Source organism: Schistocerca serialis, chromosome 4 (genome assembly GCF_023864345.2).
Source record: "Schistocerca serialis cubense isolate TAMUIC-IGC-003099 chromosome 4, iqSchSeri2.2, whole genome shotgun sequence".
Taxonomy (NCBI): Eukaryota; Metazoa; Arthropoda; class Insecta; order Orthoptera; family Acrididae; genus Schistocerca; species Schistocerca serialis.
The window spans coordinates 672,363,862-672,385,964 of NC_064641.1; the positions used below are offsets into that span (position 1 = coordinate 672,363,862).

At 41.7% G+C, this 22,103-nt stretch overlaps 1 protein-coding gene across 1 annotated transcript in view; it reads left to right on the forward strand.

Annotated features, from left to right (window-relative positions):
- The window catches only part of LOC126473146 (potassium voltage-gated channel subfamily KQT member 1-like), a 1,059,334-nt gene that overhangs the window by 914,231 nt on the left and 123,000 nt on the right, over positions 1–22,103 (forward strand). The window contains exon 13 of the mRNA XM_050100004.1: positions 40–341. Coding sequence (XP_049955961.1) covers positions 40–341 — 302 coding nt within the window. The remainder of the gene's footprint in view (positions 1–39; positions 342–22,103) is intronic.

Consider the following 22,103-nt stretch of genomic DNA (forward strand, 5'->3'; position numbering starts at 1 on the left):
GTAAGCCTTATGCTGGAACTGTCCGTGACCGGGCCGCAGGTGGACGACATCGAGATGAAACTGGACCAGCTGATCGAGATGTACCTGGAGGACCGCAAGCGGCTTCTGGCGCTGCCGCTGCCCACGGACTCGGGCCCGCCCCCGCCGCCCGCCCCCGCGCCACCGCCCGCTCCGCCGCCTACGCCCGCGCTCCGCCCCAAACCCATTCTCATCGACAAGCAGGCGTCGGAGCCCAACACGCCCATCGCCAAGAGCTTCACCGACGTCACGGCGGTGGTGCGGACCATGCAGCGCGGCCACTCCGACCTCAGCCACCGCATCCGGAAGCGCGTCACCCTCAGGTAAGCAGCACACTCCGCTCCTTAATCTCTAGTGAAATAACAAATCATTTAAGATTTGTCTTGTAGTGGTCGCGCGGTCAACAGCAACAACAACAACAACAACAACTGATGACTGTTATCTACAAGCCTGGTTTACACCGGGGCGAACACAAGCCACCACCAGCGAACGAAAGTTGTCTCTGGTTTCAACGGCAGGCAATCTGCTAGTGAACGCCATTCGGTGGTGTAACTGTGGCGTTCGCTGGTGGTTACTCATGTACGGAAGGTTGTCGGTCTGTCAGTGAACCGCCAAAGGACGTTCCCGTCCTGTTCGCTTCGGGGAGAGCAGTGGACAGAGCATTTGCTGGTCTGCAGCTTTAGCTCCGAACCTTTTTTTTCTTTTGACATGAGTCGCGAGAGCGATGATGAGCCAGAGAGACTGTAATGTTGGTGACAAAAGAATATAGGTATCGTAGGTACTTGTTGGATCCAAGAAATCAACAGTGTACATGCCAAAGCAAAACAGATGCAATTGACAGAAAATTTACGAAGCACTCAGATGTCCAACTAATGACACCAGAAAGATAATTTTTTACTTATCTATTTATTTATGTAACTTGCTCCTACATCTGTCCAGGTTTTCACACATGCCGCATTTTTTTTTATGTTTAGTTTCCCAAGACATAACAGTAGTTTTATACTGAGGTGACAAAAGTCATGGGATAGCGATATGCACATACTTAAGTAGCTGTAGTATTCCGTATACAAGGTACAAAAGGGCAGTGCATTGGAGGAGCTGTCATTTGTACTCAGGTGATTCACGTGAAAAGGCATCCGACGTGATTACGGCCGCACGACGGGATTTAACAGACTTTGAAAGCGGAATGTAGTTGGAGCGAGAGGCATGGGACATTCCATTTCGGAAACCATTAGGGAATTCAATATTCCGAGACCCACCGTGTCAAGAGTATGTTGAGAACACCAAATTTCAGACAACAGACAAACCATTGGCCGACGGCCTTCACTTGACGACACAGAGCAGCGTTGTTTGATTAGACTTGTCAGTGCTAACAGACAAGCAACGCTGTGTGATACAACCGCAGAAATCAATGTGGGACTTATGACGAACGTATCCGTTAGGACACTGCGCGACCTGTGGCGTCAGTGGGCTATGGCAGCAGACGACTGACGCGAATGTCTGTGCTAACAGCACGACATCGCCTGTAGCGCCTCTCCTGTGACCATATCAGTTGGACACTAGACGACTGGAAAACCGTGCCCTCGTCAGATGAATCTCGATTTCAGTTGGTAAGAGACGATGGCTGGGTTCGAGTGTGGTGCACACACCACAAGGCCATGGACCCAAGTTGTCAACAAGGCTCTGTGCTAGCTGATGATGGCTCCATAATGGTGGGGGCTGTTTTTACGTAGAATGGACTGAGTCCTCTGGTCCAATTATACAGCTCATTGACTGGATATGGTTATTTTCGGCCACTTGGACACCATTTGCAGCCATTCATGGACTCCATGTTCGAAAATAACGACCGCATTTTTGTGTATGGCAATGCGCCCTGTCACTGGACCACAGTTGTTCGTAATTGGTTTGAACGACATTCTGGACAGTTCGAACGAATGATTTGGCCACCCAGATCGCCCGACATGAACCCTATGGAACATCCATGGGACATAAACCCTTTAACGATATGCCTAAGTGGCGAATCTATAAGACTGACAGAAAACTTCTTCAGTGTTGTCCTTGAACACTCAATATTATTACCACAGTACATTCCATTCGACAAAGCGGATTATAGACCGGACCCTAACAGGAACTAACTGGGTTACGTGACTATATTTGGCACCTAGAGGGTCAAATAATATAATTCTTGGTTGCTTGTCTCACTGCCGCGATCTGACCCTAATCCACAGTCAGTAGAAACTGGAATACTCCAAGCAGATATCTTTGCGACCAATGAATAAGCAACTACAGCTCTAAAGTAGTACCAGAGTGAGCAGTGTTGGTGGCATAATTGTAACTCAAGTACAGTTTGCCGCCTTAGCTACCTAGGCACTCTACCTTGTTTAGATATATGATACAACAATAACAATGCTTCAAAAATTGATTCAGTAACACTCAGTGAGCCTTAATTAGTAAAAATAACAACGGTAGAACAATAAGAATTTAACGAAATGACAGAAATACAGTAAATCAAGAAACAAGACTTACCCATAAAACGTTAACATACATTGAACGATTGAATACTTGTCGCTGGATTCAACAGGCCAAGAAAGATTTAGAAGAAAATGCATGTCACGTAACATGTAAGTTTCAGTTAGCGCGTCTGCAAACGATCGTTTTAACTGGTTATGTCTATAGGACCATTAATTCGGAAAATATAGAGTTTCTTTACTCTGTTTATCATAAGAATAAACCTGGCGTAAACATTATGCCATGTATTCTTCCGCGTTCGCTTGAATCTCATTGGATTTCGTTTCACGTGGAGCGGAAGCCAAGTTGTGACCAGCGCAGTCAAGTACGATCACAAGGACACGCTTTATGCTGTGTTACACGCACGTGGACTGAGCGACAATGTGCAGGACAACAGCTTTATGGAGCATGGAACTTGGACAGCACTGGCCAACCACTGGTCCAACTAGTCTGCAGTGGTGTGAGCAATAGCAGTTCAGACGTAAAAAGATACGGGCAAAGAAACAATAAAGCATCGAATGTCATTTAATTTTTAAAGAACATAAATAATATTTGGTAAAACTCCAGCACTACCGCGCACTTCTTAGGTGATCAGCTGGAAAGCAGAAAATGCTCTTGTTCTCACCTGACATAGTACTGTAATTACAAACAAGAGTGATTAAAATTCCTAACTTAAACACAGGGTAATTTTTCTGAGCGAGCTACGTGCGATGCAAAAGCATACTGCAGAGATTTCACCGTCCTGTAGCATACTGAAGCCGCTGAAAGTATTACAGTCAGTCGTCTCGTAATCTCCTAGCTCCTTCCTTATCCGAATGCGAGAAATACATTGCAGTACCGGAACTGTCATCTGCTACGTTGATAACGAGTCTATCAACAACAAAATCCACGAAGCGAACCAGGCGCCGCATTTTCTCCTCTTCTTTTATGACTTGTCATTCTATATCCTGCCAACATTCGGCAGTGACTTGTGAAAAAGCTACGTGCGTTAGTTCCTGTGCTTCTGTCAGTTTAACAGTCTTGTTATTTCTCGGGCCAAATCCCTTAACTTGGCTGCGGATAAATCTATTGGATTCATATTGTAATGGTACAGTGGCATATGTAAAAATGCAGCATTTGTATTGTGTGCTTGATGCTGTGAAAATGATTGTTTTTCATGTCTCAGCGACATATATCTACATCTGTGGTATAAAACAATGGACATAGTCCAAATGAAGACTATTTGGTTTTTCATTTTTGCCTTAAAAATTAAACTTACGTTTTCTTAGTTTAAGCAACCTTTGTTAACAGTCTTTCATAAAATATCTATAATTGAGAATTCATATTTGAAATGAATATAGGAATTTCGCGTGCAATATGCAATTAAAAATAAGAAGACGTGCATTATTCATAAAAAATGATGAATTTTACAATTACGAGATGTAGGTATTTCAAATTGAGCCACCAAAAAAACTGACTCAGGCGAGATTTGAACCATCGAACCATATACTATATGTTTCACAAAGATACTACGCTACCAATTCCTCTGTACATCGAGTGTGTGTTTGTGTTTCAACTGTATCTAAAACGGTCCCTCTAAAACTTCAAAGCTGATTATCTCGATAAATTTGTGACAAATATTAAGAACAACCTATTTCTCGGCACTTTTTAATAGAAACTGCGAAACCTGAATTCTGAACCGATTCCACACACCCCTTCGTCCCCGCTCTTATGCCCTGCGATTTTTCCTCTATTCGAGAGTGACCTCAAGGGCAGTCATAATCATCGGACGATGATGTGAAGGCAAGAGACCTCAAGGGCAGTCATAATCATCGGACGATGATGTGACGCAGCTGCCAACTCTTGGGTTTGAGATAAGTCGAAAGAATTTTCCAGTGGCGGAATAACAAAACTTGTTATACGTTGGGAGGAATGTGTCAATCTTGACGGTGATTATGCTGAAAAATAAATATATGATGCCGAAACTTAAGAATTGTGCTTTAATGTCCTTTTTGTCCTATCTTCCTAATTGTTTTTGTTTGTGTTCTACAAGCATGTGACATTACTTTTCAGCCTAACCTCGTATAAAATTTTCTTCTTCTCCCACGACTTTTCTGAAGTAATGCGTTGGCAAGTACTTGTAGCTGCATTTTCCACCTCTTTTTTTTTACTCTCTATATTGCGCTACTGAAATAGTTAGCGGTTCATGCAAGCCTCTCAAGAACACTTTTTAGTGGTATTTTGCTTCCTCGTTAGTCTCTCCGACAAAAGTTTAATAGCGATTGCATATAATCCCGCGTGCCTAATTATAAAGATCTTTGCCTGCACCTGTGATACTCAAAGACTGCGATGCCCTGCTACGTAGCAAAGAGAGAGCAACACTCCAAGTACACAGGTCGGCAGCCACCCATTCTCAATAATTGGATGAAATCTCCCACTGGTCAGGAGGAGCGCGAGCTTCTTCCGCACACTGGCCAAGTTAACTTGTGTGAGCTCTACGCTAGACATATTCCAAGGTTCTTTTAGCGACTATATCCTTATCGACATGGTGTGCTACCCAATATTGAGCCTGAAAGAACGTGAACCATTTGAAATTAAAAAAAGCCACAGACTTCCAAGAAATAATTGTGGCACGAAAAATTATAGAGATTCTTCCTTTTGCTGCATCTACTCGTATATGAATGATTCAAATGCACGTCTGGTGAAGCGTAATTCATGAAGCCTCCTTAAGTAGAGTTTTCCAAGTTTTAATTTTTTATTTTCCAAACGTTCGAGTCTTAACAACAAAGTCATAATTTCAAATCTCACAAGAACGATTTAATCGTTTTTCAATTGTAATCTAGTGCCCGCATATAAACTTAAAAATGTTTTTCCCTTCATTTGCAAATAATTGAAAACTTTTTTTTTTTACAAATGTTCAAAGGCAAGACCTAACGCGCCACAAAAGGCTCTCAGAGAAGTCTGGAACTACATTTCGCTAATGCACCTTAATCGACCACTGAAAACTATCAGTATTCAGGAACTATATGGTAAAATGAATTAAATGTCTTACAACACAAAGTTTCGCTGATGTCACGTCCTAATTTTAAATCACACGTCCGTATCTTCTTAAGAGTTAAACAATTACATAAAAACAAGTGGCTGGGCTGCACTCCATTCTACTTTGTTGGCAGAGAAATGATGCGTGACGTGATATATTAAAGCCGTAGCACAGGCACACCCAGTAGTCTACTCAGCGAGTTACAGAGGAGAGCAATATCCCCCTCCACCACCCCTATTACCAAACATTAAAATATTCTCAAACGGAGCACTGAACCTACCCCACGACAAGGACGGACGTATGAATTTGGTGTAAGTCTTGAAAAAAATGAACATGTACTGGATATCGACTCATAACAGGTATATGCAGAGCTATCTGTCGTGAAATCTCAAAACTATTTCGCTCTTCTCCGCTCTTTTTCTTGGAATTGAAATTCCAGATACCTATGGATTCTAAAAGCTTGAAGTAACATTGTACCTTCAATTCACAATTTTTTCCTTGCGTCAAAACAACTAAACGTATGAATACAGAAAGTATTCGCATATTTCAGATCGTTACCTGTGTGATAAAAAAAAAAAAATGAACAAATCTCTCAACCAGATAATTCATTGTAGACAGTAGGTACTTACCATAAGGTGGCAGCATTAATGTAATTGGTGTTTGTATTGCTCCAGATGAGTGCAGTCGTTTACGAAACATGATATTTTGACAGCGTTCCTTGGCATCATCTTCTGGTGATACCTACTGAATGAACGCCTCCTTTTTATCCTTATTGCTCCGCATCTTTTATCCCTCCCTACCAGGCCGCAAGTTGCGTCGGTGGAGTGAGTTGTGGAAGGACCCGAGGCCCAGTGCTCTGCGGTCTCCCAGAGCTTCTGCCCTCCCTCATCGGGTGCTGAAGTTACTCTCGGCCGACGTTGCCACATCAGTTGGCTGATCATTGGGTCCAACGCTTTATTGAGAGTAAAGCCACTTTCTCTATTGTTCAGTCCATCGGCCACTCGTATCTTGACAACCTCCTTTAAATCACAGTCACAATACGACAAGGTCTGTTTTAGCACTTCATTTTGTTCATATTTCATTAAGTCCTCTGTAGCTATGCAGCAATCCGCAACTGGCGATTTTGTGCGTTTGTTGACTTCCGCGTTTCTCCTGTGCGCCTGAAACCTTTCTTTGAATGTCAGTACCGCTTGCCTGATGTACAAGGACGTGCTGAGAAGTAATGCCTCCGAACGTTTTACTCTGTTCTCAAAATCGGTTGACGTATTACATGTCAAGCGTATTACTCGGTCGACTTTCCCACTTCGGTGACAAAAGCTGCAACTCTCTGCCACTGGAGGGCACTGAATTGTAGCTTGTAACATGACGATGTGTAATGTAACTATGCCGTTGTGTCAGAAACTGTTTGCTGTAATCGAGTTTCAAACCTCTGAATACAAGGCTCCATTTGAAATCCATAGAAGAATGAAAGCTGTGTATGGTGATGATTGTAACGACATCAGTGACGTGCAGCGTTCGGTTGTTCATGCTCCTGATGAGGTGGCATTACCCTCAACACGTGCGACAGATCTGAGAATAAAAGAATGCTTACGGCAACCGACGAGACTCGTTGTAATCTAATTGATCAACTCATCAGAGAAAACAGTCGGCTAACACAGACACAAGGCGATGTACTTGAGGACAATATTATGGAAATGGAAGAGGATGTAGATGAAGACGAAATGGGAGATAAGATACTGCGTGAAGAGTTTGACAAAGCACTGAAAGACCTGAGTCGAAACAAGGCCCCGGGAGTAGACAACATTCCATTAGAACTACTGATGGCCTTGTGTGAGCCAGTCCTGACAAAACTCTACCATCTGGTGAGCAAGATGTATGAGACAGGAGAAATACCCTCAGACTTCAAGAAGAATATAATAATTCCAATCCCAAAGAAAGCAGGTGATGACAGATGTGAAAATTACCGAACTATCAGTTTAATAAGTCACAGCTGCAAAATACTAACGCGAATTCTTTACAGACGAATGGAAAAACTGGTAGAAGCGGACCTCGGGGAAGATCAGTTTGGATTCCGTAGAAATGTTGGAACACGCGAGGCAATACTAACCTTACGACTTATCTTAGAAGAAAGATTAAGAAAAGGCAAACCTACGTTTCTAGCATTTGTAGACTTACAGAAAGCTTTTGACAATGTTAACTGGAATACTCTCTTTCAAATTCTGAAGGTGGCAGGGGTAAAATACAGGGAGCGAAAGGCTATTTACAATTTGTACAGAAACCAGATGGCAGTTATAAGAGTCGAGGGACATGAAAGGGAAGCAGTGGTTGGGAAAGGAGTGAGACAGGGTTGTAGCCTCTCCCCGACGTTATTCAATCTGTATATTGAGCAAGCAGTAAAGGAAACAAAAGAAAAATTCGGAGTAGGTATTAAAATTCATGGAGAAGAAGTAAAAAGTTTGAGGTTCGCCGATGACATTGTAATTCTGTCAGAGACAGCAAAGGACTTGGAAGAGCAGTTGAACGGAATGGACAGTGTCTTGAAAGGAGGATATAAGATGAACATCAACAAAAGCAAAACGAGGATAATGGAATGTAGCCGAATTAAATCGGGTGATGCTGAGGGAATTAGATTAGGAAATGAGACACTTAAAGTAGTAAAGGAATTTTGCTATTTAGGGAGTAAAATAACTGATGATGGTCGAAGTAGAGAGGATATAAAATGTAGACTGACAATGGCAAGGAAAGCGTTTCTGAAGAAGAAAAATTTGTTAACATCGAGTATAGATTTAAATGTCAGGAAGTCGTTTCTGAAAGTATTTGTATGGAGTGTAGCCATGTATGGAAGTGAAACATGGACGATAACTAGTTTGGACAAGAAGAGAATAGAAGCTTTCGAAATTTGATGCTACAGAAGAATGCTGAAGATAAGGTGGGTAGATCACGTAACTAATGAGGAGGTATTGAATAGGATTGGGGAGAAGAGAAGTTTGTGGCACAACTTGACTAGAAGAAGGGATCGGTTGGCAGGACATGTCCAGAGGCATCAAGGGATCACAAATTTAGCATTGGAGGGCAGCGTGGAGGGTAAAAATAGTAGAGGGAGACCAAGAGATGAATACACTAAGCAGATTCAGAAAGATGTAGGTTGCAGTAGGTACTGGGAGATGAAGAAGCTTGCACAGGATAGAGTAGCATGGAGAGCTGCATCAAACCAGTCTCAGGACTGAAGACCACAACGACAACAACAACAACAACACAGACACAGCTCTGAGATAAGGGTGGCACATCACGACAGCCTGAACAGGCCATCATTGCAGAAATACAGTACAGAAAATTATGTGCACCATGAATGCCTCGAATGCTCATTCCTGACGTGATTAGACATCTGTCAATAGTTTCTTTTGTGTTTTGATGGTAAGGTTGATGGGATCCTTAACAACACTGTGAAATGTGATGAAGGCTGGGATCGCCATTTTAACCCCGAAAACAGAGAGCATCAATGGAGTTCCGCCACAAAGGACACAGACTCAAAAAAAGTTCAAGACCATGCCATCATCATGTAAAATCATGCTCTCAGTGTTCTGGCATGTTCAAGGCATGAACTCTGCAAGATATTGTGATACCCTCAGAGAACTGAAAGCACGAATTCGAGGAGTTTTTTGTCCACATACGGATCACTCTCTCCTTAAAGATGACAATGACAGACTACACATGAACGCTGCGACATCTACAGGCAATCCGACGCCTTGGGTTCACTGCCGTCGATCATCCTCCATACAGTCCAGATTTAGCCCCATCCGATTTTCATCGGTGTCCGAAACTTAAAGAACATCTTCGAGGACTTTTTTATGACAGTGATGAAGCGGTGTAATCAGAGGTGAGGTTCTGACTCTCACAACAAACATTCTACAGTGACGGTACCAACAAACTGGTGTCTCACTGGGAGAAATGTCTTCGTCCCCAGGGTGACTAAGTTGTGAAATAAATATGTTGACATCAAGACTAAAGCTGTAGAATATTAATAAGTGTGTTTTATTTAAAAAGCTCGTGTTACCACATTGGCATGGAATACGGTAGACAGCCGGCTTACAGAGCCACAAGTCGTCTTTCACCATACATAATATTGCTGTTATGTTGAGCCAAGATTCCACCACTCTTGTTCGATACTTGCCGGCTTACAGCACTTACGCCATGGCCTCATCCTCTTCGTCAATTTTTATGTACAGGGCCTGCACCTCCTGTCTGAAGACGCCTCAGATTTGTCTCCCAATATATCCGTTCGTCTTCAATGCGTCCTCAAGGTGAATAAGTTGCCTTCTTAGGCCTTCTTTGTCTCACAGTGCACTGGCCCTATGGACTAGTGAAGCCCACATAGTCATAACACACCCTCAAGCTGTGAATGATGATGGCAGCTGGAGGCATGCTCGTACATACTAGTATGGGCGGCTTTCCTGTAACCTACACACCGTGTTCCATGTATCGTGTTCTTTGCTCTTGACTAGGACGTCCGAAACTGGCATTTTCCATTCCCTTTCAGATCCTCGTCCAGTTGGATGCTAGGGAGCAAAGAGGTGACTGGAGGAACTCTTTAAGTCTTTAACACCCATGTGACCACACCACATGTGAGTCATCTACATATCTGAAGAAGCATGTGGGATTCGGAGCGGATTTATCTAGGGCTTTTTCTTCAATATCCTCTATGATAGAGGGACCTCATGGCGACGCCATTCCTTTGTTGATAATAGCCGCCATTAGAGATGAAACGAATATGCATCAATTATCTGTTATCTGGCTTAAGTTTGCTATCCAGTCAGATACTGGATAATACGTCAATATGCGGTGGATATAGGATTTTCAATAAATTATGAAACTCTGATGAAACTGACTCTACTTTATCTACCCCGTGAGATATCCTAAACATAAATACAACCACAATCTTTTCAAATCAAAACACCATTTATTATTAATTAAAAAAAATAAAAAAAAATAAATTAGTAGCTGTACTGAACTAGAGACAAATTAGGGGACTGAGCTCAAATTTCAGTGTCGTCGGCTCTTCTTATTTTAGTAGGCTTTGTGGATGAACTACTACTGGTGGAAGATTCTTTGCACGATCTTCCTTCGAACTCTTTCAGATTTCAGCTTCAAGGGTATGGCTTGAATTTTGTAACTAGAAAGATTGCAGTCAAGAAATTTGACTCTTCATTTAAGGAGCTGGATCGGCTTTCTAGTTCAGCTTTCAACAACACCCTCATGTCTGGCAAGTCAGGGGTCTTCGTGCTTTCTCATCATTATCTAAATTGGATGCTAGGGAGCAGAGAGGTGGCTGGAGGAACTCTTGAAGCCTTTAACACCCATGTGACCACACCACATTCGAGGTGCCTTCAAACAGAAGGTGCAGGCCCTCTACATAAAAACTGACGAAGAGGATGAATCCGTGGCGTAAATACCGTAATACTGTAAGTCGGCAAAGTATCGAACAAGAGTGGTGCCTTCTTGGCTCAACGTAACATTAATATTAGGTATGGGGAAAGGCGACTTGCAGTGATCAAGTCCTATCACTGTCCACTTTCGTGGAAGCTGATTTTGAGAAGAAGTTGAAGAGCGTCTCTGTCTTCCTTGATCTAACGGCAGCTTACCACGCCATTTAGAAGGAAGCTCTTTTATTAAAACTAATCAAGGTGGTCCCCTTTGTGAAGATATCACCTTTAATCGAAAATGTGCTAAGTAACAGACTAATCCAAGTTTACTCAGAAAACAGCAGAAGCCGATTCCGCAAATTGAGTAATGGTCTACAACAACGTTGGGTTCTCTCTCCAGCACTTGTCACTTTATACACTCATGATCTGCCTAAACACACTCTCCCGCAAATTCATATAAGCGGATGATATCAACCTCACTGTTCAACGCACTAATTTTGCAGCAGCAGAGAATGCCCTCAACCAAGACCTTGTACTCCTGGATGAATACTTTCAGAAATGGCGTTTGAAAACGAACCCTCACAAAAGTGAAATATCTACTTTTCACCTGGAAAATAGGCTCTCAAAATACCAACCAAGAGTCAGTTTTAGAGGGGAAGCATTACGGTTCAATGGCGCGTCTACATATCTGGGTATGACTTTGGAAAGGACAATAACATATAAAGCCCAATTACGTAAATCATAGGGAGCTGACGCCAACACATTGAGAACATCTGCTCTAGCACTCGTCTATTCCTAAGCAGAGTACTGCTCTGCAGTATGGCTTAATAGCTGTCATACTCACCTTGTGGACATTCAACTTCGTCACACTATGCGTATCGTATCTGGAACATTACTTCTAAATTGTATTTTAATGTGTTTGTGGTATTGTATTATATATGTTATTGTAATTGTTATGTATCATATGCTAAATAAATAAAATCATTATCTAAACACTTATTTAATAACACAACACGTGGTACTACTTCGGATATGCAGGATAGATACGCACTTATTTTCTGTTATGTCTTCAAAGGGCTTCAAAACCTTAACCCACTGTTCCACCTAACACCACTGATGAGACGTAGCCGTATCATGATCAGCCACATACAGCTACATAGCCCGTCTTTGCTCCAATAGGCTCTCTGCCATATAAAATGTGGAATTCCACATCGTGCTGATCCTCCGCTACATTTAGCTCATTTTGAACCGCCCATAGTTTTTCTGGAGCTAGGCTCGAATGACTGAAGTGCATCGCGAGGCGTAAATGTAATGTGACTAGGGCCTTCCGTTGGGTAGACCGCTCGCCTCTACCAGTAGTGACCATTCATACTACTTCAAGCTGGACATTCAGTTACCCAATTACGACCCTCTGAAGCGAACTGGCTTTGGTCAATGTCTCATCGATCTACAATAGTATTAATCACACTTACTATATTATCTCCGTTGTAAGAACCTAGAAAAGACTTCATAGCAAGAACTACATGTTCCAGCTGGAATTCGGAAGACAACCATTAAGTTGTGATGGTCAGAAAACAGGTTCCATATATCAGACTTCCAGAAACTGATAGAGCACCTTTAATGTTTCTTTTCTTTCTCGTAAGTTGTGTTGCAAATGTCAGGAACTGTTTTTGGGGAAATGTATCTACAGCTTGACAAAGCTTCTTCCAGAGGTCTTTTAAATCTGGTGCTTTCTAAGACGCAGATGGATCACTGTCTAATGTAATCATTTCTGCTATTAAATAATGATATTTTTTGGCTTTTGTATCGTTTCCAAAACAGTTTTTTTTTAATCGATACTATCATAGTCTACTGTTTCTCTGTCTGTTTTGAAGTCTACCTTGTACCGGATATTACTACGGACTGTGTAGCCGTGACAGTGGCTGTACCTTTATTTAACTGCTTGGAATTTATCTGGATATTTCATTTTCAAATTATTTTTCACAGCTGAAGCAAACGTTAGACAAATAAAAATATTTCATTGGGTATGAGGCACGTTACGTATTTTCATCCCAATCAAGTTTAATTAAACCAAGTGCTCGATAAATAGGTGCCCAATTAACGATATTACTCATCATATCTGTGGACAAACGCCTTGTTGGTCAGTGTAACAAAGCAATTCAAAATAAAAGAAGAAAAGACAAGCTAATAACTAACAGATTTTTTGCCTTCTCCGTTCGGAAAATTTGAATTCCGTACAACAAACAAATGCCAAACTTATTATTGTCACTGCTTACATCAAAATATTTCAAAACAGGCGAAACTTTCTTTATCAGAAAACCAACAGATTATTGTCAGTAGTAAGCTAAAAAAAAACAACACGTAAAAATGATCGCAATTAGCAACAAATTTAAGACGTGCAAGGCCCATGTTATGACTGGAAAGAGAAAACGTCAGCAGTGCTCCAGGTGGCCTGGGAGTGAATTTGGAATACAAGGAAATACAGTCCGAAAAACTGCGTTTTTAATTCGAAATACGCGATTTAGATCACAACATTTTTCGTTTATTCTTTACGGGTGTACCTTGTTGTCTTGTAGCAAAGCGCATGTCTGGAAAGCGAAAGTTTTTTGTGGCCTTGCAAAGTAATATCTTCGAGAAATCTCAATCAAAAAACAAGATTAACATCTCATAAGTTAAATTTTGTAAATGACGTCATTGTCGCCGTCGATTTTGAAATAATTTGTAAAACCCAATATTGCAGTTTCGACCGTTTGGCCATTATCATGTGGAAATAACTGCCATTGAGTACATGTCAAAACCTAAAAATCATCTGACGTGACATACAGACAAGCTGGTTTCATCGCATTGTGTTCGTGATATGGCTTCTTATGTGTATTGCATTCTTTGAACTGCATTGCAAGCATATTGTTCGTATTTTTCTTGGTGTTTGTTTGCATATTGTGCTGAGTAAATGCTAGTATATTTGTTTTGTTTCATATAAAACAGATGCTGGTTTCATCACATGGTGTTCATTCAGTAGACTCATATAGCCCCTCCTCCCAAATTGTTACTGCCTATAAACCCATGTGTGAACTGCTCGACTTAGTTGCGTTTTATTGTAGGCTATGAACTTTATTATTGTTTCTCGTACTTTGTTAGATTTAATGGAGAACTCCACGGCAGCATCTTATGACGGAATTGGTCACTAATACTACAAATTATATCAGTGGCAAGAAGCAACTCCACTCATTGCAGAATTATATACTGATTCCACGACAAGATATAATGAAGTGTAATACCATTTCTGCCAAATGCTCCCAACATGAAGTTCTCCATTAATTATGAGAAAGTACGAAATATGTATGGGAACAAAAATAAAGTAGAATACTGCATTTAAACTTAATAGTTCACACAGATGCATAGTCATCAGCAATGTACATGAGTCCACAGAACATCACGGAATGAAACCGGCTTCTGTTTTATAAGGAACAATAATAAATATGGAAACATTTACTCCACGCAATATTGTGGTTGTGAGCGACACATTTACAATTCATTTCAAAGAGAGCAGTAACTTACTCTGAAGAAGTTCCAATCAGGAACACGAGTGATAAAACAAGCTGCTGTTTACTACAAGGAAAAAAAAAAACAGAAAACAAATATGGAATATCTGAAATCACCCAATAAGACAACGAGATGATGGACTGATAAACTTGCAGCGCTCCAAGTGGCCTGATAGTGAACCTATGTTGTTTTACCAGAAGTTCCTGTATGAATTTAAAACACAATACCCTCTCCCCAATTATTAAAGTCAGTCAATCTATATGTCATTTGATCACTTCACTTGTTTACGACAGTGCCCGTCCAAAATGGTTCAGATGGGTCTGAGCACTATGCATGCGACTTAACTTCTGAGGTCAGTAGTCGCCTAGAACTTAGAACTAATTAAACCTAACTAACCTAAGGACATCACACACATCCATGCCCGAGGCAGGATTCGAACCTGCGACCGTAGCGGTCGCTCGGCTCCAGACTGTAGCGCCTAGAACCGCACGACCACTCCGGCCGGCTACAGTGCCCGTAATTACCCAAAACCAGTCTATTGATCGGACCTGTCCTCTGCGAACTACCTTGATCCACATGTTATGACACACTCCGTGGCAGTGATCGGCCATTTTACAGGATGGTGAGACATCTGGTACTCGGTATCCAACCAAACAGCTATCTGTTTCATCTCTTGTCATCACTGAAGAGAAGAAACATAGACATGAGAACAAGTTCAAGAAAGTTAGTCATTTTGGAGCTGAAGTCACAATGTCAGCCAACAGTGGCTTCCGTGCCTGACAAGATTGGAAGAAGCACTGAGCGATCGGATTTCATGCCCAGCACCCGGCGATCATGTTTCCCTTCACTACATCCGACATGATGGGTAGTGAAAATATTTCTATTCCTCTTCTCTGTTTGCTTTGGGAAGGAGTGGGGAGTCGTGGCAGTAGAAAGGAAGCACACTGTAACAAAGATGGCTCGTTACCTGTAGACTATTACAAGGTACACAGTCAAAATATCATTTTTTGTAAACGACTAAACCTGATTGGACACCAGAGAGCAATACAAACAGTTGATTCACTGGGAAAGATTTAGATCATACCTTAGTTTTCACGGTGATTAACAAACAAAGTTTTTCAGTCGTTCTGAGTTTTATTTTGTAAAAAATTGTGCTTGTTATTACCACTCCTACACGTTCCACGAAACTAAATTAAGTTGTCCCACCATAGCTCAGATTCTGGTTGCACTCTCGGACACACTTGCTGCTTATTAGGGCATGACATCTGCATTGTATGTCATTGCCAAGCAGTGGTGTATGTAACTGGTTGTTCTTTATATTTGCTGCTCATAAGGCAAAATAGATAAAGACAAAAGAGACAGGAAATCCAATTTATGAAATATTTCTATATTGCCATCCAAAATTTGGCACTGCCCAAGTTTCGGCGCCCTTGGCAGCTGCCTAATTCACGTAGTTGGTAGAGCTGGGTAAGATCACGTTATTTATTCAGTAACAGTAATTTTCTTGCTTACAGAGAAACTTACGCTTTAATTTGCTCATTGATCTAATCCTACGTAGTCTATGATTTATTCAATAACTGCATTATTGTTTTTAATAATTCTTTACAGGAACCTACTTCTCCCTCAGAACAGCACCATAGGACCAGTGTTGTTTTTTATATACATCACTGACTTTGCAGACAAAGGGAAAAAAGTTCATTTTGCTGGTGATAGAAATATTGTAAATACAGATAAAACCCCAAAAACTCTAGTAGAGAAAGCAGATAAAAACCTGAATAATGTTTATAATTGGTCATCCAGCAATAAACTCACGCTGAACGTAAAGAACAGCATTAAATTCTGCTTAAAGAGGAAAAGTTATTGTATACAATATATATACTCATCTGCCAGCAGCTGCCTTCTTTGGAATCAGAATTATAACATTTTTCTGGAAGTTGGCCAACAGCCTTGCCACAGTGGTAAAACCAGTTCCCATCAGATCACAGAAGTTAAGCGTTGTCAAGCGTGGTTAGCACTTGGATGGGTCACTGTCCAGGTCTGCCGAGAGCTGTTGGCAAATAGAGTACAGTCATCCCTTGTGGGGCCAATTGAGGAGCTACTTCACTGAGAGGTAGTAACACTGGCCACGAAAACTGACAACAGCCGGGAGAGCGGTGTGCTGGCCACATGCCCATCTGTATCACGTTTGGTGATGCCTACATGCTGCGGATGAGATGGCAGCCAGTCGGTACCGTTGGGCCTTCAGGCCTTCGAGACTGTTTGTATGGTGTTCGTTTGTTTGTTCTTTAAGCCTGTGAGAATATTTTGTGTGTCTCATACATCTTCCACACAAATGGAGTAGTTTTGTGGTGGTATGTTCTCCCAAGGATCTCAGTAACGTTGGTTATGTTAGGTTAGGTTAGATTAGGTTAGGAATGTCGTCTGCTCGAGGTACGTTTCTTTTACTTTGGTCCTTCATTCTTTTTTCAAATTATTCTGATAGCATCTCATTCCCATCTCCCGATACTCATTTTCTGTAATAAATGAAGTTCCTTGATCAATTTTTACATCTGCTTTCTGATTTCAGCACAGTTTCAAGTTCTACTTGAGGACACAAAACGTCTTTCGATTGGTCTGATGCTTTTGACGATGTATTCTTGACGTTACGTTGTGATTCTATCTGGAGTCACTTTATCAGGAAATCTGTGAGAATCATCTTCTAATAGGAGTACCTAACGCACAAACACAGTTCCCACACTGTCCAATTTGCAAATACACTTTACCCTGGTTCTCTACACTGAACTAAGAGTGTTTGTACTGAGTTAGAACAGGCATTTTCTTGGCACCATTGTTGCGGAAAAAAAACAACTCTTTATGTATTTTTACAAGAACTTCACCATTTTCAGTTCCAACTATCACAGCAGAATTAATATTAGTTGTTGGTATCTTTGAGTCATTAGAAGGTAATAGTTATCATATGTATTGGGAATACTGTGCTTCTGCTGCTGCCACGCAGTATAATAGCATATTCTGCGCAATTGTTCAGAAATTTTACTCGAATCTCAGTGTCTGGAAAAGATGTTACAGTTTTTTTCTGTTTCCCTGTATTTCCGTGCACTTTTGCAGTCACTTCTGCAATGTTGTATGCTTTAGTAAGACAGTTCAGCTTTTTAATTTTGGTCTGGTGACCAAACATAACAATGAAAGAAAATAATTAATGTAAATTAATGAAATTTCTGGAATATGTTTCTCTAGGTAACATGTTTAAGTGATTAACTTTGCAAGATCAAAGGCAGATCTGGCGATCGAGCAGTCCAAGGCAACTACACTACTGGCCATTAAAATTGCTACACCACGAATATGACGTGCTACAGACGCGAATTTAACAGACAGGAAGAAGATGCTGTGATATGCAAATGATAAGCTTTTCAGAGCATTCACACAAGGCTGGCGCCGGTGGCGACTCCTACAACGTGCTGACATGAGGAAAGTTTCCAACCGATTTCTCATACACAAACAGCAGTTGACCGGCGTTGCCTGGTGAAATATTGTTGTGATGTCTCGTGTAAGGAGAAGAAATGCGTACCATCACGTTTCCGACTTTGATAAAGGTCGGATTGTAGCCTATCGAGATTGAGGTTTATCGTAAAGCGACATTGCTGCTCGCGTTGGTCGAGATCCAATGACTGTTAGCAGAATATGGACTCGGTGGGTTCAGGAGAGTAATACGGAACGCCGTGCTGGATCCCAAAGGCCTCGTATCACTAACAGTCGAGATGACAGACATCTTATCCGCTTGGCTGTAACGGATCGTGCAGCCATGTCTCGATCCATGAGTCTACAGATGGGGACGTTTGCAAGGCAACAACCATCAGCACTAACAGTTCGACAACGTTTGCAGCAGCATGGATTATCAGCTCGGGCACCATGGCTGCGGTTACCCTTGACGCTGCATCACAGACAGGAGAGCCTGCGATGGTGTACTCAACGACGAACCTGGGTGCACGAATGGCAAAACTTCATTTTTTCAGATGAATCCAGGTTCTGTTTACAGCATCATGATGGTCGCATCAGTGTTTGGCGACATCGCGGTGAACGCCCATTGGAAGCGTGCATTCGACATCGCCATACTGGCGTATCACCCGACGTGATGGTACGGGGTGCCATTGGTTACACGTCTCGGTCACCTCTTGTTCGCATTGACGGCACTTTGAACAGTGGACGTTACATTTCAGATGTGTTACCACCCGTGGCTCTGCCCTTTATTCGATCCCTGCAAAACCCTACATTTCAGCAGGATAATGCACGACTGCATGTTGCAGGTCCTGTACAGGTCTTTCTGGAGATGGAAAATGTTCGGCTGCTGCCCTGGCCAGCACATTCTCCAAATCTCTCATCAATTGAAAACGTCTGGTGAATGGTGCCCGAGCAACTGGCTCGTCAGAATACGCCAGTCACTACTGTTGACGAACTGTGGTATCGTGTTGAAGCTGAATGCCAGCTGTACCTGTACACGCCATTCAAGTTCTGTTTGACTCAATGCCCAGGCGTATCAAGGCCGTTATTACGGCCAGAGGCGGTTGTTCTGGATACTGATTTCTCAGGATCTATGCACCCAAATTGCGTGAAAATGTAATCACATGTCAGTTCTAGTATAATACATTTGTCCAATGAATACCCGTTTATCATCTGCATTTCTTCTTGGTGTAGCAATTTTAATGGCCGGTAGTGTATGTCGACACTCTGTAGAGTAGTTTGGGTTACAACAGCGGTATGTGAGCGAATGTTACCTTGTTGGAAAATGCCGGAATGCTGTTTACGAACGGCAGCGAACGGATTGAATCACCAGACTGACGTACAAATTTGCAATCAGGATGAATGGGATAACCACGACAGTGCTCCTGCTGTCATATGAAAAGCACCCCAGACCATAACTCTTCGTGAAGGTTCAGTGCGTCTGGCGCACAGACAGGTTGGCCATCAGTGGCACCGAGGCAGAACCAGCTTTCATCATAAACACAACAGATCTCGACACCCCTCTTCAGTCGGCTCTCTCTTGAAACCACTTGAGTCGCAAATATCAGTGTTAGGTCAATGGAATGCATGCCACATGGCGTCTGGCTCAGAGCTGTCCTGGAAGTAACCGTTTTGTAACAGTTCGTTGAGCCATTGCGGTGCCAAATGCTGCTCGAATTGGTGCTGCAGATGTAGTACAATGCACCAGAGCAATATGCCAAACACGATGGTCTTACGACCCGGCAGTGCGAAGTTACCATCCGCAACCCAGTCTTCTTGCGACCATACGTTCTCGTGACCACCGCTGCTATCAATTAAGTACAGTGGCTACATTACTGCCACGTCCTTCTGGAAAATTGCTGAAGGAACATCCAGCCCTATCACACGACCTCGTTCAAGCTCAGTGAGGTTTTGGTAAAGGTTTCTTTGTCGTCTTATATGCGTTCTTGGCTAACATCAACTCACCGCTTCCGGTCTCAAACGTAACTAATGCTCACGACCGTTACAGCACGTATTTAAAGCAAACCTGGTTTACATTTTTATGCGTGGTCTGAAATTTTAATATATATCATCCTTCAATTTCGAAACACGACTACCAACTTTCATTATGTCCCACAGCACCGTCTTGGTGATGCGATCTTTTCCATCAGTGTTGGTGGTTTTCCGGACTATCCTTCCTTTTAACATGTAATGAGTACATGCACTTTTCCTTTCTGTTTTTTTTTCGAATTAGATGTTAATGTAAAACCTGAGGTCAGGCAGCGAAGTTAACCTAAAATAACTTGATCTACTGTATTGTCATGGAATGATATTTTTCAGCACATTTGAGGAATTTAATTAACAGAAAATAAGTGACAGCGTTTTCTTTGCATCCACAGTCAGTTTCTATAAAATTCACCACAAGGCTATGATCGTTTTGAACAACACAAACATCAACACAGCTATCAATTGTGGTCACGTTTTTTTCACCATAATTCTCGTCAGTTACCTCCTGAATGTGTTGATTTCCTTCTATTTCTACTATAACTTCGCCAATATTAACAAGATTGCCCAAGTTACTTACTGAAAGCTCATCCACATTTGGATTTTTTTTTTTTTTTAGCAAATAAGTTTCTGAAAGATTAACTGATTTTTCTTGTTCAGGCAGGTTTTCATCTTCCTTTTCATCAACACTGCTTAAACACCTTTCCGAAAGATAATATGCGACGCATTATAATCTTATCACTGATATTATTGTAATAATAGAAACCCACCTTACTTAATAATCTCCAAAACCTTATCTTCACTCATTTCTACGAGACACACATCAGTAAGTCAAAGGTAGACATGTAAAATTTTATGATCACTTTTAATTTTAACGAGACAATCAGCAAACAAGTCAGAAAGAAACGCAATCAGATCCGTTGCTCCACTAAACGATTTGCAGTTATTTGCATGGTTATCAATACTTGTTTACACTAGTGTGGATATTTGAAATAAATAACAATTCATAATAACCAACCCTTAACAAGAAATGCACAGAGCTAGAGTTTGAATATTGGGAATGTTAAGGGCTTGTAAACCTAGGAAGGGAATGGGACCTGTAGGCAGGGCAGACATTATTGTTATCAAGGAACTTTCTTCTGTTAAGAGAAACTAGTAATAGTTGCCTTAGTTTCCGCTAGAATTCAGGTAAGACTAATTTTAAAAGTGATGTGCATTAGCCACGACCTTTTGCCAGCCTACTGTTTGTCCACGATACGTTGGTGATTGGCGCGGTGGCTGTCGGGAATGGTCGTGCCCCCGCATAATGGTGGCTGCCATGGGTGAGAATTGGTGAGGGGAAGGCAGGTCAGCTGTTTGCAGCAGTGCTGGCAGTACTTCCTATGTTTTATGCTTAAACAAAACCACAGGTAGCACTCACGGAAGTAGTGTCCACTTAAGTGACACTTCCGTCAGATCGGAAATCACCTGATTTATTGACATTCATGCTCGAGAGTTCTATCTGTAAATTACGCAGCTTGTTATTTATATCTCGAAAACAATAAAAAGTGAATGTACGACTTACGACACTGTGAATCGAAAGTAAAAATCTGATTTATGGAATTTGTTTGCACATTGCATTTTCAACTCAGACAGCAGTATAGTCAACAAGGTGTAAACAATTGTGCCTGAAAGTACTGTCATTTGTGTTTGTTTCAAGGTCATCATCACTTGAGGGCATGGTACTGATGATAACTTCACAAATGACCATTTCCATTATTCCACCTCGTGCCCAGTACTCTTGCTCCAGCTGCTGCACATTCCTGCAGTAACCTTGCCAGTCCGGCGCAGTAACTGAAACGAAAGCAGCGTGAACAAGATTCTGCAATCTTTCCTTCGACATGTCACCAGCGACGTTGTTTTCCCTGAAATTGTGTTTTACTTTAGCCTATGCCAATTCTGTGGGATTTAGATCGCAGTTGTAGGGCGGTAAATGCTCTCTTTGTGGCCTCTGCTCGCAGCGATTTTATCCACGATGAATATCCTAACGGATAGTTTATTTTCCTTTATTGTAGGTAACAGTTAGCCTTCCTCATTGAGTCGTCGTAGTTTACTTGCCTGTCTTGCAACCACTGTAA